At 34.4% G+C, this 27,500-nt stretch overlaps 2 protein-coding genes across 2 annotated transcripts in view; both read right to left on the reverse strand.

Annotated features, from left to right (window-relative positions):
* Positions 1 to 3,081, reverse strand: LOC134848917 (uncharacterized; the record flags this gene model as incomplete). Its single annotated transcript, XM_063866470.1, is given in 5 exon segments — positions 1 to 80; positions 416 to 636; positions 1,911 to 2,030; positions 2,292 to 2,375; positions 2,683 to 3,081. Coding segments are annotated over 5 exon segments (587 nt in total), but the record flags the coding sequence as incomplete, so codon positions are not given.
* Positions 3,082 to 4,910: 1,829 nt separating this feature from the next.
* The window catches only part of LOC134848690 (uncharacterized), a 31,876-nt gene continuing 9,286 nt past the window's right edge, over positions 4,911 to 27,500 (reverse strand). Inside the window, exons 2-10 of the mRNA XM_063866206.1 lie at positions 17,190 to 17,291; positions 17,081 to 17,102; positions 13,296 to 13,450; positions 12,722 to 12,883; positions 11,991 to 12,035; positions 7,470 to 7,560; positions 5,586 to 5,668; positions 5,279 to 5,301; positions 4,911 to 5,072 (exon numbers count right to left, since the gene is read on the reverse strand). Coding sequence (XP_063722276.1) covers positions 4,911 to 5,072; positions 5,279 to 5,301; positions 5,586 to 5,668; positions 7,470 to 7,560; positions 11,991 to 12,035; positions 12,722 to 12,883; positions 13,296 to 13,450; positions 17,081 to 17,102; positions 17,190 to 17,220 — 774 coding nt within the window. The 5' untranslated portion in view covers positions 17,221 to 17,291. The remainder of the gene's footprint in view (positions 5,073 to 5,278; positions 5,302 to 5,585; positions 5,669 to 7,469; positions 7,561 to 11,990; positions 12,036 to 12,721; positions 12,884 to 13,295; positions 13,451 to 17,080; positions 17,103 to 17,189; positions 17,292 to 27,500) is intronic.

The following is a 27,500-nucleotide window of genomic DNA, read 5'->3' on the forward strand; positions in this document are numbered from 1 at the left end:
AGTTTGTTCACCACACACCTAAAATCCTCCATCAGGGTGGGCGGGGACATGTATGATTCACATACCATGGGAGCAGTTTGCTGAAACGGATCAATGTAGGCTTTAACTTGTAGCGTTTTCAAACGTTTGTTCAAAGACATTTTTTGCATTTTTTGCTACTCTATGCAAGTGACCCATTGTCCTGTACTTAATGTAAATCACTATCCTCGTCTAATAAGCAGTTTGCGATGTCGCGCTGAAGCAACGCCTCGTTTTTTTTTTCAATTTTTTTGTCCATCCAATAGCCTCAGAGTATTTAAATAGTTAAATTTCTCGAATTGGCCCCAAAAAGTGTTCTATTGTAATCATTATTTTGTCTTCATACTCGAATGCTTGAAAATAAAAGAATCAAAAGAATCGTCCATCGTCGGTTTACCAAGTACTCATAATTCACTACATCCACTCGTATCTTGATGGACAGCTTGTAGCCCTTTCCAGGGATGATGTCCAATCCCTGGGAGTCCTGGGTGACGTTGGTCTTGATGGCCCAGGGGATGGAGCAGATGTTGTCGGGGTAACTCTTCACATCGTCACAGCCCCCCATAGAGGTGTAATCTTCCAGTTTTGAGAAGACGGTCTCCGTAATAGAGTCCTCGACTATTAGAATTACGAAAATGAGATAAGCCGGTTACTTCTTATCATTGCACAAAAAAAATCAAAAAACTAACGTTTTTTTTACAAAAATGTTTTTTTTTCAAGGTGAGATGGCAAAATTGCAAGTCCTAGTATGTCCTTTCATTATTTCACGTAATCGTTGAACTAGAAAAGTAACTGATCATCGTTGAAATGACAAAATTCAGAGTTTTCACAAAAAATTGAGCACACATTAGCAAAAAACCAAACCCGATTAAACAAAATGGAAAAAAATTGCTGCAATGTTTTCTCCAATCTGAATCATGACTGAAAATGTTTTGATATGAGAACAGATTTGATTCCCTGTCAATTTATTGTGAAGTAGTTTAAGCCAGCCGCGCTCTTTTTAGGTACTTAAAAACCCATCCTGCAACATAACCATATCTCATTTCACAAGGAAGTCGGAAAGCGGTCATTCCAAAATATCGAAATCAAAGGACTACTTTTAAATGACAAATGACGGCGTTGTGTGAAAAAGTGTTTTCTTCAAAACAATTTTTCATTTAATTTTCGGTAATTTATGTGTTATAATTTTTTCAGGCTTTTTCAAGTAAACTATTTCAAGAAAAACCTAAGGATTAACTTCTGATAGAAAATACAAATAGTTTGATTGAAAACCCAAAAAAAAACTTAAAAACGTGATCTTTCAACGTGAAACACCATGATGATATCAAATTCAAAGCGGCTACTGAAACTTGAAAATGCAAATACGGCTTCTGACTGAATGAATAGTGTAAAATGAGTGATTTTGTAGTTGATAACTCGGTGTATATAAATTGGTTCCTAACTTATTTCCAAAACACAGAAATATAGTTTTTGCACTTAAGACGCCAAACTAGTGGGAGTCACTTGATAATCTTCTCAGGAAAACAGGACTGATTTTCGGATAAATACATAAATCGAAAAAATGTTGCGACACATTAATTTAGAGTTTTGTCAAAAATCTGTCCTCGAATCATTAGGTCTTTCCTTGAACAAACTGAAAAAATTAGTTTTTTACATTTAATATAGACAACCGAATCAAATTTACCACGCCAATTTCATCAGCTAAGATTGCCCAAAACGTACCGATAATATGGTTAAATTTGAATGCCTGCTCAATTGTGGCTACAATTTTATAATCTGCTTGCGAGATTTGGACTGCTACCTCCCAATTTTTTAGCATAAGATTTTTGTTGCTGAAGAAATATTTTATTCAATTTAGTTTTTATTTAATACAATGTGATAATGACACTGACTGAGCGAGTAGTACAGGATGGTGGTTCCCTGGAGGAAGTGGGTGATGTTGAATGAGATGAACACCACACCCTCCTCCATATCCCACTCCTTGCACTCCAAAAAGATGATCTTCGGGCTGGCTAAAACACCACATCACTAATCCTATTTCGACTCCTCATTCGATTCATGTCTAGACAAATTTGAAGATTTTCAAAAAGTTTATCAACAGTTATTTAGCTCGAACATACTGATCTTTTGAGCTGTCTCGAAACATCAAAATAACTTCCAAATTGCCATTTTTAGACCAAAAAAAAATTGGCGCTCTCCCTTTAATTTTAGCGTATATTGCCCGCTAATGAGTATGACAAAATGTTGGCTATCAAATTCCTATTTGCACTAACGTGCATTGAACGTAGTGGCTGCAACTTCAAATCTGCAGTTGAGACAACTGCCTTGATTTTTCACACTGTCTTTTCGGCATTCATCTGAAGAAACGAACATTTGTTTGTTATAACATCAAGAGGTGTTGCTGGATGAAGAGAGTTTCTGCTAACTTTGTCGAATAGTACTTGCACCTGCTAATTCAATCACAACGTATCAAATGAACTCTTGATCAAATTTTGTCTCTTATCGAAACCTATTGTTAAAATGCATTAATCAAATATCAAGTTCATTAATAATAAAAATGACCTGAGGTAAAGTCCAGTTGAAACAAAAGGTTACTTTTGTGGATGGATTATGCCACTTTTTGTGACATTTTTACTGTAAACTTATCTATATCTTATAGCTTACTGCAGTCGGAGACGAGTGTCTTTGCTTTTGGATCATACGTTGCGAATGTCAGTTTGAAACAGAGCACAGATGCAAAAGACATCGACTCAGGAATATAAGAGAGTTTATTTATGCCCGTTAGTTCGTTATTTCCCGCACACTCGTCCCAGTCCTGGTCTATGCATTGGATCCCTTGTGCCGTGTCTGTCTTTTTGTACTCGTACACCCCCGGAGGAGCAGATGCATTAGGGTCCACAAAGGTTGAGGGGGCTTCGCTAAATTCAGAAGCAATCGAGTCAAAAACAACGCTACTTCAATCATTGATAAAACTGCCCAGTTGTATGACTTTTTGAGCCACTGACCTTCGGTAGATTTACAAAAGATGTTGGGGTTGAAGTGCGTTAGACCACCCCCTCAATAGCGCAGTGAGTTTTGTAAAAATTCTTTTTTTGGTACATTTTCGTCTTTGGAAAACTTTTGAGGCCTAATGCAGTTGTGTTTTATTACGAAATAAAACGTTCACAACAGTAGGAAAAAAAAACATTATAGTTAATCATAGAGCTCGCAGTTTTATGTCTAATTACATCTTTCAAAATAGACAGTATATTAAATAATTAACAAAACCTGATTCTAACAAAAACCTACATGCTTTGGGACAAACTCATACCGACTCCCACAATACCCTTGCTTCAATATCAAATTATGCTCTTAAAACTCTTTTTTTTTCTGTTTGATAAATGTCAGCAGTTTCACTTCTCTGTCGATGTTGACTTAATGTTGGCTCTCGTCTTTGCTGGCCGCTACCGTTTGGTTCGAAGTAAAATCCCGATCAAGAAAAAGATCCAGCTTGTGGAAGGTACTAACCAGACGTCAAAAACGGCTACAGGAATAAAATGCTATTTAAATAGACTGAGCTACAATTTCATTTTTAGGTTCTTGACATTGGAGCACTTCTAAAAGATGGCACGAAGGATGTGTATCCCTTTTAGCACAAATCGAAAGCTCTCATCAGCGCAGTTTATCACCAAATGATGTACCCGCTACGCATGACTCATGGGAAACGATCGCTGCTTGGTCAGAGGTGAAAAGCACTTCTAAAGCTATAGATGTTTGCTTGTTATTCAACGACACTAGCCCTAAAAACAGTACCGATAAGTGCTGCCCTCTACTGCACACTCAATTCAAGACATCATCAGCTGGCGAGGTAACCATGCTGCTGCGGACTTCATTTCCTTCATCGCTTCACAAACCCATACTGAGTGCTTTCGGTCCATGTGGACTGTGAACCACGCACTTGGAAATAAAAAGATTTCAAGTTTCGCAAACCCCAGAAATCAAACTTCAGAAGTGCATAAGTGTATCTGCATTTTTGAGTCGTTAAAATCTTTATGTAGTTTTATGTTGTTAAAATCAAGTGTCGATAAAAATCAGGATAGGGCTTCTTTTTGCTAAATTATACATGGTTTCAGTTTTTTTTGCCCAGTCGAGCTATTTTACAGCAGACGGCGAACAAAAATCAGCAGTGGACAACTAACGGCCAGACTTATTCGCCAATTGTTGAAATTTCTGGTAGCCAGCGAAAAAAGTGTGTCGCTTCAAAATGATTTAATCTCAGTACTTTACCAGCTTAACCTAATTACAATATTGGTTGGAGAGTTTTAATCAATTTCCAGCAACCGCTTGGCCTCTAGTCACTATTGATAGTTTTTTTCTAGCTCAAACTTTGAATCTGGTCAAAGGCTGGGCTTAAAAACGGAACCGTTCTCTCGGTGTTCAAGAAAGCCCTCAGTCAATTCTTAAAATCTCTGATTCTAAGCTGTAACCCGCACCGAAGTTTTATGGATAAAAATTGATTATAATAGGTTTTTGTTCCCCGGCCCCAATTTGACGGTCGTTTTGTGATCAACCGAGCATTTTTTTCTACAATGAAGCTACTCAAAACGCATTCAAGAGGAATCGTGCATAAATACTAGTTGCCGTCACTGGCTCTGTTTTCCTTGCGCTCGTAAATACCTTGATCTTTTTTCCGTATATACCGATCAAAACAAAAAACTGGTCTTCATTTGGATATTTTTTCTTGCATTAAACATAACACTCAGTTAGAAAAAAATATGGGAGGAGAATTGTGTTGAACTTAATGTTTTGAAGAATTTTTTTTTAGAAAACCACCATATTTGTTAAAATAGATTAAATATCAGATTTGTTGCAAAACAATAGGTTAAAAACACTGCTATAAAGGAGACTGGATATCATGCTTGCCAGATGACGGTGGATCCCTGGATGCGGCTGATCTCCAAACGGATATAATTGACGTGGAATCTGAGTTGGTCTGACCAGCTGCCCTGGGACTGGAACTGCTGTTTGACCAGCATGTAGTAGTAGATATATTGGGGAGGCATTATGCCAGTCACCTACGAACCAAAAAGTGTTAACTGGAACATTTGTAGCTGCAAATTTGACCAATTCGATGAAGGCGCAGCAAGAAATTGATTTATAGTCTTTATTAGGATTCTCGTTTAAAAGTTTTGGTAACTGGGAGGTATTAGAAATCAGAGATAGATTTCTTGGAATGAAGGTTTAATGCTCCACTACCTTTTAGACTACACAGTTGACATACCTCAATTTTCAAATGTGGAGCGTCTAAAATGACACAAAGAAATAGAATTCAGCTACTGAATATGAGTAGATTAGAAACTTTTCTCAAATTGCCTGCACGTAGAGAGGTTTTGCTGGAGGATAGGCACGAAAAACTGAAAATTAAGAAATGAACACTTTTTCTTTGAACCCGAGGAAATTTTTTTGCAATAGTTTGGGAAGGTAATTCACGATAATATCTGGGATACTGGCCATAGTTTTTTGATAAGCAATTTTAGTTATGTCGTTAGTTTATCAGCATTAATAGTACGAGTTGAATAATGACCTACCCATTCTGTATTTGGTGGTGGCTGTGACTTCAAAATTGAGAGAACTTGTGGGGTCAATTAAGGTCGGGTTGCTCACAGGACCTCTGAAAATATCCAGAGGGTTATTATTCAGTAAAACAAAATAAAACTGACTTGTTAGAAAAGCTCAGATTATGAAAACAGGATTTTGTCCAATTTTGGAATTAAAAAAAATACAAACAAGTTGTTTACTGAAACAGCGTATTCAAGATTCTTTCAATTCATATTTTAAGCAAAACTTACTGTTTTATCATATCAAAAAATAAATTATTCTCGGTTTTGATGCAAGCGACGTAAAAAGACGTTGACCTCTTTTGTTTTATAATGAAAGTTCAGACAACATCCAGATGGAAAAAACGTGGAGACCAAAAAAGAAGACCTAATTTTCATCTTCATTACAAAAAAAATCAATGAAAAATTATTGCTTTTTCAAATTTTATAATAACAATATTAATAATCATAATAAAAATCATAATAATAATCATAATAGTAATGATAATAATCATAATAATTGTAGTTTCTGCGATTCGCAGAGGATCTATGAAAGGCCACCCAGTCTGTCTAAGCATAGTCCGTTTCTCTTATTTCCCACACTCCAGACAGAAAAATTTTGATAACTGAAGCTCTTCTTTTTGCGACTCAAGGTCGACCAACTTTCACGTGGTACCACTTTTGCAGCCGAAATTGGTCAGGCTGTGGTTCATTCTCTGGGAGTTGTTATTATTAAAACCAATGTGACCTTGATTGTCAAACTCCACATTCGATCATGATTTTTCGTTTTTGAAGCAAACAATTAAAATCCACGTTCGATCACGTTTTTTGCTGTCTTGCATCAAAGACAAACATCAAAGACAAACACTAACAACACTGCTCGTATCAGGGCGAAGCCCTGAATGTTCCAACTGCCTTTTAAGGTCTATAGAGCAAAAATGACATGGAAAATTTAATTGTAAAAAAAAAAATATTTTTTTAAATTTGGGAATTTTTTGTAAAAACATACCCCCACACGTCGTATTAAAAAGAGAGTGATAGACTTTGCTCCTATAAACAAATCAATTCTGGTATAAAAGCTTCCTTGAACCAATTTGGAACAATTTCAAAGATAGATTAAATCTCCGCTTATGCGTTAATAGAGCGAAATGTATCGCGCGTTAATTGTCCCAAATTGGCTAAAATGGCCAAAATGGCAACCTTTAAACCCTCATAACGTTTTGAAAAAAGATCACAGGTGAAATATCTTTTCAAATTGAAGCTCTGGACAACACTACCTTTTGAATGATATAAAAAAATTCAGTCAAAAACGACTAGTTAAAAAGTCGAAATTTGTCTGAAGAAAAAAAACCCACCCCGATCACAAATATTCCGCTATTTTTGTTATGAAAGTGGGAACAACAAGGATAGCCGGTTACTAGGAAAGTAGTTTAGAATGTTCCGACCATAATCTTAAAAAAACGAGAAAAAAAAATTTTTTTTTGAAGAAACGTTTTGATTTTAAAAAATTGTTGATACCCAAAGTGGGGCAATTAAAACAAACTCCAAATACTAACTTTATTAAAGTAAAACTAAGTATACGCGGCTTAAATTAAGCATAAATAAGCTACTTTAAGACTGCTCGCTCACCTTATTTGCTCAAACTAGACCAAAAATCAGTATTTTTTTAAAAATGTTTTTAATGCCGTTCAAATCACGACTAAAAACTACATTTCTTGGTCTTAGGCAAGCCTAAAAAATTAAACTTCAGATAAATTCGGATGCAAGAAACAGTTATTTGGATTTTTTTTTACTACCGATTCGAATAACAGTTTATTAGCGACTGAAAGGGCTGCGGCTTGACATTGTGCTCAAATTTTTGCGTAAATCACTTACCCCTGTATCTTCGTCATTATAGGGGCGAGTGCTTTCACTCTATTGGCGCAGCTGCGGTTCAATTGTGTAGAAATCAACTCCCCAGGAATATCTACAGAAATGGAAGGGTTCTCTTTAGAATTTGGCTAAACTTGGTAAGAAAATGCTACATTATCCGCACAACAGGAACCGCAGAGACAAAAATATTAAAAATCCATCATCTACAGAAAATTTCACAAATTTCAGATCTGTTGTAAGTTTTTAGAGTAAGTTTCGATTATAAAGTTTAATAAAGGATAATAATGCATTTTTATATACTGCATTATATATACAAGGCTTATATGATTTATATTTTTACAGATTTTATACAGATTGTCCACTGATTATATTCAGACCTTACTCTTGAAATGTACATATTATATACAAAATATATGCTGGATTTCTCAACATAATCGTCCGTCAGTCAAAATGAATTTTTTGTAAAAAAAAATTATAATGCAGGCGCTTCAGCAAATTTTTGAGCTGAAAAAAATATTGAAACAAAAAGGGAAAGTTTTTCCAGCAAAAACTAATTAAACTAAATTTTAATTTTTTGTCAAGGTGTTTTCCACAAAAATTAGGCCTAAAATGTTGATCTTATAAACGGCGTTTGAAAAAGTTCTGCACAAAAGTACTTGTGTACCGCGGGAACTCTTCATTTGCGAAAATTTAGTGGGATCTTTTCAAACTTGTAGTTTGCGGTAAACAACTCTCCTCCAGTGAGTTCAGCTCACTATCATACTAAAAACTTTTCCCAGATAAAATTCTTTCCTAAAATTTGTGACAAAAAACTAAAATTCTTACAACCCCTATAGTTTTTAGACTAATTATATAGTGTTTCATTATTCATGGATAACATTCTAAGATTATTTGAAATTAAGTTACATTTTTAAGATTGCTTGCTAAACGCAACCAAGCGATAGTGAAATTAAAGCAACTGTAATAGCACAGGGGATATTGCAAACGATTTGAAAACAAAAATTAATTGTAATGCTCGACTGTAAGAGCTTATCGCTGATTTAAAAAGATATTTGTACAAAACAGTCCAATATAAAACATTCCGAAAACAGTCTTATATAATTTTTTTTTTCAAAAGCTGGTAGGCCGAGAACTATCCTTTGCTCAAACAACATAAATAACAAAAAACTGACCGTCGCTGTCTTGTCAACGCAATGCGAGATTGTCAATAGAGGGTAGGTTTCGATCTGAAAAGTAGAGACAGTTATCGCCGCAAAGCTGTCAGTTATCCACCGGCGACTGTTAAAAACGAACAGTTTTTTCGTTCGTTCTTAAACTTTTGTCAGATTGTTTTGTTTTGGGCTGCTTCGTATGAGATTGCTTTGTATATGCACCAGTATAAAACTACTCGGCCGTGTTTCATTGTTTTTTGAATGTGCTTGCGGTGTTGTACGAGTTTATGCGTGACCCAAACCCCTGCTTCAAGTACGCTTTTTCGGTCAAATTATAGAGTTCTACCTAGAACCGGGTCTGCTAATTATCAAAATCATTGGATAAATTAAAAAGACAGGTTTTGTTTCTCAATTTGGACAATACTAGCGCTTATAATTAGCAAGCAAATTTTCATATTCTGATTAACTGATTTTTTCTGATTAAAATTGCTGGAGATTTCCCGCAGTGACAAAAAATGGATAAAAATTGGTTATATAAAAAAGTCTAGAGATAAAGGTACGCATAGAATCGACTTATTTGCAAGCGAACGACAATCAAATTTATACTCATAGAGTCAAATTTTTTCTATCTAAAATAAGTGGTTTATTGACAATATAATCAATTTTTCTAATATTTACAACCTGTAAATAATTTGTAAATATTCTGCAAATATTCAGAAATTTTTTTTGAAAAAAGGTATATTTAGTCTGCATACAATCTGTGGATAATCTGTAGGTACATAACTTATATAAGAATGCAAGTTAAAATGTATATGCAGATGTATATGCGCCAGAAAAAATCAATAGCAGGGACATGAAAGATTATGACGGCTTTAGAAATTCCATGAACGACTAACTCAGAACGCTCATGGACACAGGGAGTTTTAAACGAATGCAACATTTATTCAAAACCCGTGATAATAACAAATGTTATCATAAAATTGATGTATTGGGCAATGGAGCTGATGCTTTAGGAAACATCTCCGTCTGCTGTAAAAAAAAACAACATCTTCAGTTTGAGATGGTTTTCAAGGTCAATTCCATGGATTTAATGCAATTTAATGGTTGCCTCGGTAAGACTGAGAAAAATATGGGTTTTTCTGACAATTTTGTTTTACTTTTCATTTAACTTTTCACATTTAAAATTTTCTTACATAAACATGAATACTATTTTAACATTCAAATTTCGTTTTTTTGAAGCAAACTGATAAACAAAAAACTTATAAGATAGAAAACGCAGATCACAGAAAATTTGTTCTCTGCGACTCATTCTTTTTACAGATGGTTATGATCATATCTTTTTAATCAATTATCATCCTGATTTGTTACCTGAACCACATTTATTATATATTCAATTTGAATAACTTCAGACTAAACTGGAAGTCAAAACAAACCCGAACTCAATTGAGACTACTGAAAGATACCTCTAGCACGATTGAAAGACAGTTCGTGCACAGTCCAAACATATTTCGACTGAGTTCGAAACTTTAACAAACTCGGCACGTCAAGTTTGAGGCACACCTCCAGTACAATCAATCAAACTTCTTCAATCGTGGAAACGTACTTCGACCACTTGTTTTGAAAAAAAAGAAGACATTTGCGCTTTCCGTTGGTCAAGAAGGTCAAAACATACCCGACTTTGGTCGAGCCGGTCAAAACATATCTGGCTTGGGCCAAGAAGAACCGAGCGTTGTTTTGTTCGGCCGGGAAAATTGAAAAAGAGTCAATTAACGCTCGTAAACAGACAAATATACAAACTTCGAAATTTAAAATTAAAAAGTATGGTTTGAAAGATGTTTGAATTTCAAGGTTAGTTTATGATTGACACTTTTTGGTAAAATTAGCCCAATTTGAGAAAAATGTATCAAAATATATTTTTTATCCCGCTGCGAAATCTAAAACTGAAATTCCATTTTAGAAACTAGGAACCGATCATGTTTTTTTCGCGTCATGTCAACTTTCAAACTTTGAGAGTGCATTTTGGCTACTTTTTAGCCTATGAGGTTTATTTGAACTCAAAAATCGCATAGAAACGTAAAGCCTTCATATGTGCTTTATAAAAATAAATGCACTTATTTTGTTATCAGATCATTTTAAGATTTTTCCTGAGAAAAATTAGCACGACCTCCATAAGAGTCTGACTACTTTCATCGACTTTTAAAAAGATATGTTAAGGAGTAGATAAAAATCCCATTTTAAAGCAGTTAAACTTTAGTATCGATGTTTTTTTGCTCCTAAGAACAGAAAGAAGGAACAAAGTTCTTTTCCCCACAAAACCAAAGAACACAAACATCGTTAGATGAAATTCAGAAAACATAGCCAACAGACAGTTGGACAACAGTCAATGAACGCAAAGAAAATGAATGGCCTGTTTTTCATAAAAAATCTCAAATTTCGAATTTCATTAAAAAATGTCAACAGACAATTGGAAAAGAGTCAAAGAACGCAATTAAACAAAAAAAATACTGACTTGTTTTTTTGAAAACAAAACTTTAAAAAAGTGAACTTCTAAAAGAAAAAGTAAAAGGATTCAAAGCTCTTTGGATTTCATGATTAGTTTACGAATGACACTTGTATGATAGAAATAGTCCAATTACCGAGAACTAGATCAAAATGTAAGTTTTTATTTCTGCTGAGAAATCTAAAAACTGAAATCCATTTTAGAAACCAGAAGTGAATCACGTTTTCCATTATTTTTACACTTTTGCAGTTCGATAGTGGATTTTGTCTTTGTCTCAACCAATGAAATAAAATGATTTTAATCCGATGTTTTTAAACAGCAAAAAAAATTAAATTTGAGCCTGAACATACTTTATGATTTTTTCTGGAAACAAGAGGACAAAAATCATTCCAACTTATATAAATGTCTGATATACTTCCATCGACTCTTAAAAATATAGAAAATTGATTGGATCGGCCAAGTCAAATCTACAGAAGGCAGCTTTTTTTTGTTTGAGCAAATCGAATTATAAACAAATTCAGTCGAGGCTGTGAAAAAGATATCGTATTCGGGGCAAAAAACTATCCAAATTTACTCGAGATAGTAGAAAAATGAGCAAAATTGGTGGATACAGTCGAAACAAATCAAATTCTGGTCGAGACAGTCAAAGCATACAGGAGTTCAGTTGATGCTCTCAAAACATCTAGGTTTGGTCGAAGAATATTCCGAATTCAGTCGAGACGGTCAAAGCTGGTCTATACATGAAACTGTTGGAGACGTACCAAATTTGTGTTGAGAGAGTGGAAACATAAAACGAGCACCTCGGCCCGGAAAGGCTTGAAAACGAATATTTTCTTCAGTACAAACAGGAAAACGGAACATAAATTGGCTTACATTTTTTGTTGCTGGATAGAAGCTGCTTTGGTTGTGGAGCCTGTACTGAAATTGAAGACCAAAATTAATAATTATATAGAATAATTTAAGCTTGCCTTTCTTCGAAAAATGTTTGTGAAAAAACTTGAGTTTGATTTAATAATCCTTGTTTTTTTTTGCGATTTCATCAAAGTGTTCTGAGTTCCGAAAATAGTGTTGCGGATTCTGCAATTTCGGCTGCTTTTGAAGAAATTTTGAGCGAAGTTTTAACTATTTTTCGTAGACTTCTCGACAAATTGCAGAATCCGTTTTTAGTTCACAAAATACAAGGTTCGCCTCGTAATGGAGGTTGTGTTCATCTCAAACAAATTCTTTTTTTTTTAATTTCAAGGTAAAGCTTGTTTAAAAAAGCAAAGGAATGAAAGTATGTCGGAAAAAGATGTTTGGGTGCGGCGGAGCTGCCTGAAAAAATATATGGCTGGAAAAACTGTCGGAAAACAGTTCGTGGGTAGATAGAAGCTATCAAAAAGAGTTATCTTGCCAAATTTGGGATAGTTGTCAAACGATATAAGTCAACGTCAAAACAGTCTGGACGAGGTGAATGGAGAAACAGATTTGTCGGAAACCAGTGCAAAATTGTTCCGCGTAAAATTTTAGAATTCGGAGACCGAAAACAAATCAATATGTGAAAGTAATTGGGGAAACTATTTTACAGGTTCAGTTTTTTGGCTCTCGAGAGTCTCTTTACTTACTTGTGTACTTCAGTTCAGTTTGTGGACACTGAATGCAGCTGATAGTGTAAACATAAACAGCTCCTTTGACTGCAGGCAAGTCCCCACAAAAGAAGAAGAGAGACACTTGGTCGAAGGACGGGCTAGAAGAATCGAACTCTACTTTGCCCAACATTGAAGACTCTGAAGCAGACGGATGAAGGTTAATGGGGAGGGGAGAGGAATTGGATTCTCTGTCTAAACCAAGGATCAAAAAATCCTTTTGATATTTTTTTGATGTTATTTTTCTTCAAATTCTATTTTCCATTTACCTCTCCTCGAAAGAACCCTAGAGCGGCCCCTAGGGGGGGGGGGGTTGTTTGCACGCTATAGCAAAAGCGTTCCCAGTTAAAACTCCCCTTAAATGTGCAAGTGACCATTACAAAACAAATATGGTCTCTATCTATTCGTGAATTTTTTAAAGAACATGAAGCATATTAGCCTTGTTCGCATCTATAGTGGAAAGGTCAAAAGAAAAACTTAATGACCTAAAAGTTGAGCAGATATTTAAAACATCAGGAGGGTCATCATTGTAAAGTAGAGATCAATAAGTTACCGTCCCCCAGCAGTGGGTTGAGGGGAGCACAGAATAGCAGGTCATTGAAGAGTGCTTCAGTTTTGATGTCGGCCAACCAGCGATAGTAGCGCACTCTGTATACATGAGCATAGCACAGGCCCCCCACGGGTAACTTAATAAACCCAGGTATTTGGCTAGAACGATCAATATTGCTTGTTTTCGGTAATCGGTGGCTGTTTATGGCGCCGCTTCTTATTTTTTTTTCGTATTTTTTCGACAGTTTTTTATTCATTTTTTGAGGGAAAACAATTCCCATATATATACAGGGGCGGATCTAGGATTTTCTCGACGGGGAGGCGGATTTTCAAAAAAAATTTTCGAAAATTTGGACGACTTTTTTTTAAGTCGATCAGATTGATTTTCCGAGCAATAAAAATACCATGTTTTGGCCAAATTTTCTGCGCCGCAAACAATTTTTTGAAAAAACAGGTCAAAAAAGCCGTTTTTGGGCACTTTTTGGAAAATTTTAACAAACAAAACGCGTTTTTTTGGCGCGCGCTCCCCCTCAAAATTAGTATATATTGGCGCCCAAGGCGCCTTTAGAAAAACTTTAGGGTCGGTCGGCCAAAAATGGATTTCTTAAAAAGTACCAAAGGGGGGACCCTTTGGGTTGGCAGGGGTTCGAATCCCTGAGGGGGGGGGGGGGGCGTCCGCCCCCCCCCCCCTAAATCCGCCCCTGTATATGTATATAGATTGGAGAAAAAAGTAACGCAACGAAACATGCTTATACCCAAATTGAAGATGTTCTCATTTAGTTTTCCAAAAGCAGTGAAATTTTTTCGCACGTCGCATGTAAGTTTGAAGCAACTCAAAGATCCAAATCAAATCGCAATCAAGATAAGCAATCAAAGATGTGACTTTTCAATGAGAGAAATTTCTAACTTTCAAGGCAGCCAGACCAATGGCCTTGAGCGTGAGATTGGTTTGGAGGGTTATTAGACAACACATTGCCGACAACGAAATGCCTATTCAGCACATTAGCACAGCTACATTAGTTAGCACAGCAGTTTGGATTTAAAGCTTTTACTATTAGAAAAATTGGGGTATCGGGAGGGTCTCCAATGTAGACTACGGTTTCGAGGCCCAACTCCTCTGCACGGACATCTCCAAAACGTCTTGCTAGGATTTTGTCATAAGATATTTGGATATATCGTGACTGCAAAAATTTTTTTTCAGTTTGGAGTGTCATTTTTCTATGAACTCAGACGACAAGCTTTATCTCGTTTACAGACACAAAATTGCTGAATTGTGAAAGAAATCATTCAAAAGTCTGAAAGAACAGCCAGCAAAAGTTTGATGATATGTTGGGGACTTTCAGCAAGCTACCGAACACGTTTTGTTTTGATAAACAGCACACTGAATGCGGCAGCTTATTGCGATCTGGTTTTTAGGGCAGAATTACCAATTTTTTGCAGGACACTGCTCACGCCAGTCAGCACAAATTATATATCAATTTCTACCAACAAAGATTATTCCCGTGTTGCCCTGACCTTCTCGCAGCCCGATCTAAACCCAACGGAGCTTGCGTGGGATGTTTTGAAACGAGTGGGATGTTTTCAGCTTGCGTGGGATGTTTTATGCTTGCGTGGGATGTTCTGGCTCATGTAATTATTGCGTCTCGGGGCACCTTCAGCACAGCACCGAAGTGATGAAAGTCATAATAGAACCTATGCGGCGAAGCTTGACTTTATGCATCACAATATAAACAGGCAATACTGGCTAATATCTTTTTTTTTAAGTTAACAAGATTTTTGGGAGATTTTTTTTAATTTTTCAAGTTAACAAACGCTTAATTCCTTTAGTTGCGATACTTTTTTCTCCTTTTTTCTCCCAGAGCCATTGCGATCTGGTTTTTAGGCAAAATTACCATTTTTTTGCATGACACTGTTCATGCCGCTCAGCACAATTTTTATATCAATTTCTAGCAAAAAATGTTGTTCCCGTGTTGCCCTGACCTTCTCGCAGCCCGATCTAAACCCAATTGAGCTTGCGTGGTATGTTTTGAAAAGAGTGGAATGTTTTGAGCTTGCGTGGGATGTTTTGAGCTTGCGTGGGATGTTTTGGCTCATGTAATTATTGCGTCTCGTGGCACCTTCAGCCCCGAAGTGATGAATGTCATAAAATAATCTATGCGGCGAAGCTTGACTTTATGCATCACAATAGAAAGAGGCAATACTGGCTAATACTTGGTAGTTTTTTTTAATTATCAAGTTAACAAACGTTTAATTTCTTTAGTTGCGTTACTTTTTTCTCCTGAATAGATTGGAGCCAAAGGTTATGCTAGACACAGCTTTTGTCGCAAAATCTATTTTGTGCTCATAGAAGAGAAATACCGCATACTTTTTACGCCATTTATTAGAAGTTGAGTAACTTTCTCAAGTTAGTGCTTCAAAGTTGAATGTTTCAACTTCTTAAAATAGTCTCATGACTCTGTTTCTCTTTGTCAAACTGTTTTTTGGTCTTTATTATCCAGGCTTATTCTGTTTGGAAACAATCACTTATTTAACTAAAACTAAACTTAAATTTATTTTGATATGTTTGACCGTGCTTGCCGTATATTTTGAAAAGGGGCTCGGCTCAAACCTGCATTGATTTTTTTTTTTGGCCCAGCACTAAAATTGTGCTCTGTTTTGAAAGTCTAAACATGAAATGTGCTCCTCATTCTAAAATAATTTATCAGAGGAATTTCGCATCAACAATTTTACACGCAAACTAGGGTGGGGCCACTTTTCGACTGTGGTTTAGCTGGGATATCTGTTCATTACAAGTTCCGAATATTCAAGTTCAATCTAACAATTATTTATCGTAATTTATGTTGAGAAGATATGTGGCTTTGAATGTTGTAAAGAGTGCGGCACATTACACTGAAACTGCAATCGACGAAATATCTCTTCTTGTCGCGGTAAAAATTTTAAAAATGATTTATTCATGATATAATTACAAAATCATATCGAAAATCATATTGTTCTTTTGTCTGATTTTCATAGGTGAGAGACGGAGACCCGGAGGATTCGTTCCGCAGCAGAGTAGTATCGCGGAAAAGAGATACTACTCAGCTGCGGAACGAATCCTCTAGCTCTCCGTCTCTCACTTATGATTATCAGACAAAAAAAACATTATTCGATATGAATTTGTAATTATTTGATGAATAAATCATTTTTTTTCTTTTGCCGCGACAAGAAGAAATATTTCGTCGATTGCAGTTTCAGTGTAATGGGCCGCACTTTTTACAACTTTCAAAGCCACATATCTTCTCAACATAAATTACAAGGAATAATTGTTAGATTGGACTTGAATATTCGGAACTTGTAATGAACAGATATGTTTGTACTTAAGATCCCAGCTATACCACACAGTGGAAAAGTGGCCCGACTGTCGATTAGGTTGCCGAATCTACTGAGAAATTACGGCAACCTATTTAACTCCAGCGAGTCAATTTTTATTTGGACACCGGTTCAGCTCTCTCCGTCTTGACCAAAAAGATCAGTGACGCACTCCACAGAGTCGAGAAAACAGACCTGAAATTTTTGATTTGGGTAGCCATTTTTCTCCCCTAACGATCTTTTTGGAAGCTCCCCCCCCCCCCCGCTCGCCCCTTTTCTTTGACGTCACAATTTGGTTTCCTGCTCTGATAGATGTGATACTTAATCATACTTAATTTTTTGTGATACTTAATCAGCAGCCGGCTTTAATTGCTTACATCCATTATTTGTTTAGACAAAATGTTCAGCCATAAACGGAACAAAATGAATGCAAAAACGAACCTGAATGTTAAGCCAGAGTAATCTGAAAGATTCAAGGACAGGTTACACTTTTGCTTTATGGCACTCATTCAATAAGTTTTATTGAGTGAAGATTTTGGTCAAAAATTACCTTCTCTGGTCATATTGGAACAGTTGTACATTTGTTGATTCACTCTTGACACGCGAACTATGAATCGAGGGTCAGAGCTGATCGATCTCTTGTAGACTGAGACTGAAACACATCATCCGGGCACTCGGACATAAGGCAGACATGGTTTCATGCCAAAGGGACATCAGAACAAAATTGAACTTTAAAGGCACTTCGAAACGTTAAAACTTCCTTTTAAAATGTTAGTTTCTTTGGGGCAAATAAAAGTATTTTAACCACCAGCGGATTTAGGGGGGGGGGGGGTGTGAGTGGGGCGACTTCTTGCCGACCCAAAGGCTCCCCCCTTTGTACTATTTTGAGACATCAATTTTTGGTTGGTTGACCGTAAATTTTTTGTAAAGACGCCATTATATACTAACTTTGAGAGGGGAGCGCGCGCCGAAAACACACAATTTTTTGGTCAAAATTCTCTAAAAAGTGCCTGAAAACTGGAACCTGATCTAAACTACATTTTATGATTGGATAAATTAGATATTTTACCACTGTAAAGTATTTAATATTAACCAATCATGATCCATCTAACTAACAACCCACTTATTTGTAAGTGCTGGAATTACTTGTAATTTCAGCACCAGAGAGATTTGAATTTAACTTAGAAATTAGTTGCCTCTCCAAGAGAACTTCAGCAGTTGCAATAAGCCAGTATACTCTAGATCTATTGAGCCTAGCAGAGACTAGTTAAACACCCTGAGACTAGTAGATATAAGAGTAAGATTAAGATTGGTATTAGACTAAGAAGTTGCACGAATCTATCCAGCCGAAAATAAGACATCGTGACGAGCAGACTGTGTACCTTATCTGAAATTACTCTGGATATAGTATAAATCACATAACTCACCTGGTGCGACCAAAAGTCTCGAACAGACCTTAACTAACCTAGACTTAGACAAAAATTAGATTAGAACTAGACAACTACAACATTGCAAAAACGTTATATGACAAAAACTTAGTAGATATGTCTCTACGACTCAATAGATCAAAGCCAATATTCCGAACGATAAGAGAACTACCCGGAATTGGAAGAAGACCTCGAACCAGAGACGACATACGACAAAATAGAAACTTACCAAATAGTTATATGATAGTACGGCAAAAGCCAACACAAACTTTTATATTTAGAATTTTATTATAGCAATGAATTTAGATTTTCATTTGCAAACTTAAATCTTGAAGTCAATCTTCATGCTCATTTCAGGCGCTTAACAAAATATTAATATACAATAACGATTGATAAAAATATCTCAGATCGTTTTCCTAAAATTCTGCAGTATTATATAAAACATGTTTGGAAAATATTTATTGAAAATCAAAATAAAAATTAGTAGCATGACAATAAACTGTTAGTAATCATAAAATCATCAGTTGTCTCAGCTTCATCACCTAAAACATAACAGCAATCATAAGCTCACTAATATCATTAAAACACTAAATCTTTTCTTAAACAAATTTAAACCATTTTAAACTTAAATTCACTTAATTTTAAAATAAGATCATCAAGGCTTATCCTTGGATCTTAATTCATTTTCTATTTAATTAAATTTTAAAAACTTGATCATCAAGGCCTCTCCTTGGATCAAAAAGAACAATTTTGTTCTCCCCCACCCACTTAGTTAGTGTCTAACGACCTCAAACGTCGATTCACTATCCAACCCTTTCGCAAAACCCAAGACTAATAGAAATTTTTCAACAAAACTAACCATTCAAATTAGGATAAACAGTGAAGAACTTCGGTTATTCATCCTTCACTTGAACCCTCCTCTTATCAAGACCCAGGATATATCATAGACTTAGTAAGTTTAAAATAGTATCTTACGAACTACTCGCGTTCTAATTATACCTGAACCTTGTGGATCGATTTACTATTCTCCAACCCTTGAACACAATCACTACCCCTAAGTAAGATTAAGTAAGTTAACACCTTAGCTTATACTAGCCACGAGAAAGTAAAAATCATTCTTCGGAATCGAATTACTTTTCTCTCCAACCCTGAACAAATAGACCCAGGTTAAGCTAACCAAAAAATCGTAAGGACTAACAATTTAAGAAAATAGAATTCATCTAACAACTTTTTGCATCCGTCATCCTAAACCTTATGTCATTTAAAAATCTAGGAAACAAACAAACAATCGTTTTGCACAACTGTGAAATAGATAACAAAAAATACGACCTTGTAATCACACCTCACACACAAACAGTTGGATATATTAGAACAAAACGACAAACACTAAAAAGAAAAATAATAACTAAACAAAGACAAATAACACGAAAAAGATTTTCCAAAAATAGAAACGCATTTTCAGAATCAGAAGCCAGCAATTTAGACGAACTTTATAAATTAAAAGAATCTTTAGATAAAAATTGCCCCATACACAATCAATTATATTTTTCTGACTCAGAAACAACATCAAATTCATCAAAAAGAGGAAAAAGACGAATAAAAAAGCAATATAAACACAAACCAGTACATTTATACAACTGGAATCAACCAATTAGACACATCGATAATTACCTATTAACAGTCATTAAACAAAAAAATGAGCCAAACACACACTCCAAGTGAAGATGGTCCAGATGATGACGATATCTTCCCCTTCCTCGTAGATGCACCCACTGATAGAGGACAGCATATACTTTGCAAGAATTTACTACTAAATTTATTTGAACCCGGAATCAGCCTATGTACAGCAGAGTTCCCCGATGTAAAAATCAAAAGATAAATTATTGATCACTATCTGAAAGATATATGTAATTTGACACAACACTACGGAATCTACACCATAGAATTAACCTCACTAAACCCGAATCACCGCAAATATGTAATTCAAACAGACGACCTTGATTTAGAATTTTCAAAAGTATTCTCAGAATACATAAAAAGCATACAATATCATAACTCACAAAGAGCAAACTCCATATTCACTAATGAAGTTTTTGCCATAATATATAGCTATATCTCAATATTAGAGAACGAAATTCCAATCCCAAATGTCTCACCGACAGAGACATCCAAACATATAAAGGTACGACATGAAATCACACTAATTTCAACTTTTTTTACATATAATTAAAGAAAATTTCACTAAAGATGATGTTTCACAACATACAAAACATGACTTACAAAACATTTTGGCATGGTTTATAATAGATTATTTCACACATAATATAGATTTAATTTCACAAGCAAGAAAAAATTTCAGACCTCAAAATTCAAACGATGATACCGCCATCACAGAACAGTCAGACTACGTTTGGGACCCCGAATGGTCTCATTATGCATTTATAAATATCCCACAATCAATTGCAAGTCAAGCAATAAGTACAATATCTTATACCAGAGATTATGTAAGAGTAGTACCATTAACAATTGATGCAACACCATTAAACTACAATACATTTTTACCCGATACGCGAAATAACAGTTTAAACCCGACCGTCATACACAATGAAAACCTTAATGGAACTAGGAACCTCACTCAACAAGATATTCAAACACCATCACACTTCATAAATGAAGAAATTGTACAAACAACAACAACTACACAACAAAGTATTTCACCAATACGTCCAAATTTAACAACACCAAGAAATACAAACACTTTACTAGCACAGGTAACATTACAGTCAACCGTTAAACCTTCGGTTGCTCCAAAATATTCACAAATGGATTACCAAACATATAGACCCATGACAATACCATCGAAAACACGCAGAACATTCACAAGAAACAATTTTGCGGAACATAATTATAATTATACACATTCATCAAAAACAAACTATCCTCCACGAAATAATAATAATAACCAAATCAGATCTCGATATTGGAATAATCCAATGGCAACAACCAATTCAGTAAATTTTCAGGCTAATCCACATCCTCCACAGGATTATAGTGAAAATTACCCATTCTTTCAACAGAATAAAGATAAAAAACAAACTCCTCATCAAACGGATTACCTATCCTCTGATGATGATCATTTACAACCAGATATATTTGCACCATATACCCAAGAATATCACGGACAAGGAATGCAGAAACCATATACACATCATAGAAATTTTTCTCCCCACCAGATAGATACACAAAATCAACAACCAATACAAATGCAAAACCCAATTAATACACAATCTTTTCAACCAATTCAGCCACAAAACCCAATGATTACACACTCATATCAACCAACACAAATGCAAAATGAAATACCACTTCCATATTATCTTCAACAACACGAAATAACAAAAAATCAACTTTCTAATTTTTCACAAATGCAAATGCAGCAGAATCATTACAAATGACAATGAATCCATACCTTATGGGTGGATCATCAATAACATCAAACAAACCATTAATGGTATTCACAGGAACAGACCCTGAATATTCTGTAGAAGATTATTTAAATGCAGTAACAGCAAATTTAATTTTAAATATAGGACCTGAACCAATTAATACGCCACTACTCAAAATTGGATACATCGACGCACAGCGTTGATACAGACAACCCTAGACGGCGCAGCCCAAAAATGGTTTTCAGTATTGCCTATAGAAATAAAATCAAATTGGAAGAGATTTACACAAGAATTTTCAAAAATGTTTGACTCCGAAAGAAACAAACAACAGCAAAGAGTTTTATGTAATGAAATTCGCAGATTACCAAATGAAATCATCAAACAATTAGCAGTACGTATTGAAACACTAGTTCGAAAAGCATACTCACTAAATACACACGACTACAAAAACACAAAAATGACAGAAATCTTAATGATGACCTTAACACCTCAATTAAGGAAAATAGCAATAAAAAAGAGAGCATCCCATCCCTCCTCAATTCGAGAGCCCGATTTAGATTTTCGAAAACTAGTAGACAAACTAGAGCAAGCAGAAATCACAATGAAACTTGAAGAAACAGAAAATCTGAAATTACAATATGTTAACCGAATTGAAACAAATACCACAAATATCAACAATATACAGGAATCAGATACAGACCTCGTTGAAAAAATCACTGAAATACTCAATATTTATGAAAAACACCCAAACTTTAAAGGCAAACCATCTTCAAAAAATGGTGTAATTATTGCCGACGATACGGACATAGTTTTTCTGAATGTAGACAAAAACAACAAGACAATCAAAACAAACCTCAAAAATATAAGGAACCAAATAAATCATTCTATCAGTACATGAAAAAAGATCAAAATCTACCAAACAAAAATGTATATAGCAACAACAGTTCAGGAAAACCACTACCGAACAATACCAACTACACGAGAAATCAATCACCGTATAACTCAAGTTATAGAGGAAGATCACCAGAACGAAGAAATACACAAAATTCATCACAAAATCATTACAATAGACCAAATAGTCGAAATAACTACTCCAGATCAAATTCAAATACAACACAATTTGTTTCTAGATCTAATTCCCAATCAAGAAATAATTACTATCCAAACAATCAATCACGAAACTCATCATACAATAGAAATAGAAACTACTCCAATAATCGGAATAGAAGTTATTCAAACAACCGAAACCAGAATTACCCGAACAATCGATCAAGGAATAACTCATATAATAGATCAAACTATAACAGACCAAACAATAATTATCGAAACAGATCACGAAATAATTCACAAAATCGACATTCAAGTTATAATAATCGTTATAGAAATTATTCCCAATCACCACACAGGAATAGTAACCATTATAATAATTCTAACAATCGCCACAGAAGTAGTACACCTAAACATCAAAGAAATATTAATCAAGTACAATCAAACCCAGAAACGACATCAGACCCCCCAGGTATTGATGACACAGGAAATAACGAACTACAACTAAATCAAATAAACTGTGAATCATCAGATTCAGAAAGTGATACAGAAAACACTACCTCCATAAATATGATAGCAATCGAGAATGACTACGAACCTATTATATATGAACAACCTTTTTCATCACATCTATACGAAAATCAATTAGAACTCCTTCACAATTATTATATTGAACCCATCCATTCCACACAAACAACACAAGAAACTAACGAAATCAACACTACAAATCAATCCAATGAAAATAATAAAACAAAATGCTTGAATACGAATCACATCTATCAAAATATACAAAAAGAACAACCCAAAGAAAAAATTTGGACAATACCATTTCTTTTAGAAAGTCCAAGAAGCAAAGAATTTCAACCACCAGATCTTGAAATTGATTTTTTAATTGATTCAGGAGCAGAATCAAACATAATAAACATTCCCACATGGAATGAGATAAAATCACTACACCCAAAGCTAACGCCCCTTGAAACATCCAGTAAACTAGCAACAGCACAAGGATCAACATTAGTAAACTATGGAAAAATTCAATTATTTCTTCTCCCCACAAGAACAATAGAACAAAATAAAATTTTAAATAAACCATTTAAACAAATATTCCATATCACTGATTTTAAACACAATATCATTGGAATACCATTTATCTCTAAATATATACCAACAATCAACATTTTGAATAGTAAAATACTAATCAAAGATAAATACACAAAAACAAAAGACACATCCCTAACATTTTTTCAAAGATTAAATAAACAACCACCATTCTTTTCAAAATTTTATCCGATATATAATCAACAAAGAAAACACCTGAAACCACTATCAGGAAACATATATAATTTTTCAATAAAACAAGTTCACCAATATGATAAAAAACAAAACAAACAACAACTCTATATGCCAGATTTTGAATTCAAACCTATCCATAAGTTTTTCAAAATCACAATTTCATCCATAAAATATCTGAAAAACTCGAATTCAGATATTATTTCTCTAGATGTATACAACAATACACCCTATCAAGTAACATTACCTTTAGGACTTTTAGGCTATTGCGAAACCAACGCTACGATATCACCAATACATGAAAAAGCATAGCGCGTAGATAATATACTCCAATTATTAGATATTTGTCAATCTACAATTCTTAATGAAGAATTATCTATAAATAATATAATAAGTAATGAAAAAAGAAATACAGATTATTTCACAAAAACTCCATATTTCAAACCTACATTCAACATAAGTAACTACACAGAGACTCAACAGAAGTTTTTAACAATGTTTAACTTTCAACATTCACAAATAACACAAGACGAATTTGATAAATTAGCCAAACAGCTAATAAAATATTCATCAGTCTATGCAACATCTAAATTTGATGTTGGTAAAATCAGTTCATCACTACATCTCCCATTAAAACCTGACGCAGTTTTCAAAAAACAAAGAGCAAGTAAAGTACCAATTCATTTACACGATAAAGTGAACAGATTACCTGACGAGTAAAATTCTTAGGACATAATATAGAAAGAAAAACAATCACCCCATTAAAATCACGCAGTGATGCTATTCAAAAACTCCAACCACCAACAAACAAAAAGAAAATCCAAGAATTCCTTGGAATGTTAAATTTTTTAAGTAAATATGTCTATAAAATGCAATTATACCTAAGACCATTTTATACTTAGACAACAAAATAATTTTGAATGGAACACAGAACATCAAGCACGATTTGAAGAAATTAAAAAACTCCTAACTGAACAAATTTCGAATACAACTCCAGATCCTAATCAACCATTCTATGCAATGTGCGATGCTTCGAATTTTGGCATCGGCGCAGCATTATTACAATCACACAATGGCACAAACAAAATGAATCTTATATCAGCAAATTCTCGATTATTCACTCAAGCAGAGCTACGACTCTCAACTCTAATGAGAGAGTGTACAGCTATAATATATACACTAACAGAATATGAATTTCTGATACTTGGATCAAAACATCCAACAGTTCTTTTCACAGATCACAAACCAATCATCTTTCTCTTTACACAAAAATCTAATCCAAATCACCGAGTTTATAGATTTCAACTAATTCTAATGAAATTCCCAAACTTACATATAGTGTGGACAGCAGGAAAAAATCTTGCATTACCAGACACATTAAGTCGAAATACACCACCTGAATTACTTACACGTAAAACTACAGTTGAAATACCTAAAAAAATAAAATTCTACCTTGCAGAAAACGAAACATCACCCCGACTAGAATGCAAATATGCAGTAAAAACTGACGTTGAACAATCACAGATAAACAATCTACAACACTTCTCACTCTATTTAGATTGCCAAATTAATCACTACGAAGTTGATCTACTTGGAACATCAACTTTCAAACCAATTCCATACTCACAGTGGATAAAAAATAACACCCAACAAAAAAGAGTAAAACAACACTCGCATAAAAAAGACCTTTTTCCATTAATTGAAAAAGAAAACCTAACTGATAAAATAAATTTATCAGGACCACAAACAAACGATTTAAAATACACAATAAATCAAGTATTTGACCTCCATGACCCACTTGATACAATTCCTTTATCTAAATTGGAAATAGAAAACATTTTTCTCCCCCCAACAGATAAAATTACAATTAATACTTTGAAACAATATCAAAATCTTGACCCAGTAATTAGACAACTAAAATCATGGCACAAATATAAAACTAAACCCGTCAAGGCAGATACAACTATTCTAGGAAATAAAACACTCCTCCGATATTTTCGAAAATTCAATAATACAACAATTAACGAAAACACAGACCTTCTAGAATACAAATTAAATGAATCAACAGTTCCCTGTCTCCCTCTAAGTATGATTCTTATAGCTTTTAATATTTCTTATACACAAAACATTAAAGGACACTCTGGATCAGAGAAAACATATTCAAATTTCATACAAAACTTTTATTTTCCAAATGCACCAATTTGGATAAAAGTACTATGCAATGATTGTATAGTATGTCAGCTAAATAAACCTTATCCAAATCAAAAACAAATAGCACAAAAACAAGATTTTAAAGGACAAAGTTTGTACTTTAACCACCGTATTTCATTTGATACAAAAGGACCAATTTCACCCTCATCCGAAGGAAACTCCTACATTATGGTAATTGTTGACGCGTTTACACATTATGTAGCACTTAACCCAGTACCACATTGTAACGCTTATTACGCTTACACAACACTCTATGAACACTGGATAGCCAAATTCGGACTACCAGAAATTTTAGTTACAGACAACGGTACAGAATTCATAAATAACGAAATCATCACATTATGTCATTTATATAACATCAAACACAAACCACGTACATCTCATGCACCTTGGACAAACGGCTTAGTCGAAGGTATGAAATGGAAATGACACAAGATATACCGAATGGTCAGCAGATGTAAAACTGTTTCCCTTAGCATACAATTCACAAATCACGACAACTCTAGGAATGTCACCATATGAAATGGTTTTTAATCAAAAGCCACGCAAACCGATTATGTTTACAGCAAACTCTCATAAAAATGCACAAAGTTATTGTCAACCGAATAAAGAATCAATTTGTTACAACTTACCTTTACATACACACGATGAAGATCATTTTCATCACCCACAAGTTCTTAAATTAGCCTCCGGTACACACACCGAATGGATTCTAAACAGAGATAAAAAACACAATGAAATTTACCAAAAAGTAACAAAAAAATTGTTACAAAGACAAAACATTAATGAACAAATAAATTCACGCTTTACACCAGCCTCCGATTTAAAAATTGGAACATTTGTTTTAATACCTAATTTTAACACTCAAAAAGGAATCTCTAAAAAACTACAACCCCTTCGTAAAGGACCATACCAAATAATTGCCAAACCCACTGATGTCACATATAAAATTACCGACTCAGACAAAAAAGAAATTGTTCAACACCGAAACAACCTATTACCTTATTACCCAAAAGAGTACGCACTACGCGAACTAACTCAATTATATTCTTTCACAGGTTTAAAAGTTATTCAAAATTATCCACATACGGAAAATAAAACAAAGGAACAACATGACATTCATCTCGAAAACCAAAATAAAAAATCAACTACAACAAAAAACAATACAAAAAAGCTAGATCAAAATACACCACAAAAAGAAAGAAAAAATAGAAAAATGATAGAAAAAATAATACCTCAAGAACAAATTGACAAATCAGAACATAGAAAGTCATCACGACTTAGAAATCAACCACGTAAAAACTATAAAACGTTCATCCCACAATCTAAAATATTAAAGAAAGTCGAATTTCAAAAACAGCTTTAATTTCATATTTAATAATCTTTGCAACTCTGAAATATTTTGAACTTTCATTTTTCAAAATAACATGCTGACAAATA

This window comes from Symsagittifera roscoffensis, chromosome 6, assembly GCF_963678635.1.
Source record: "Symsagittifera roscoffensis chromosome 6, txSymRosc1.1, whole genome shotgun sequence".
Lineage (NCBI taxonomy): Eukaryota > Metazoa > Xenacoelomorpha > Acoela > Convolutidae > Symsagittifera > Symsagittifera roscoffensis.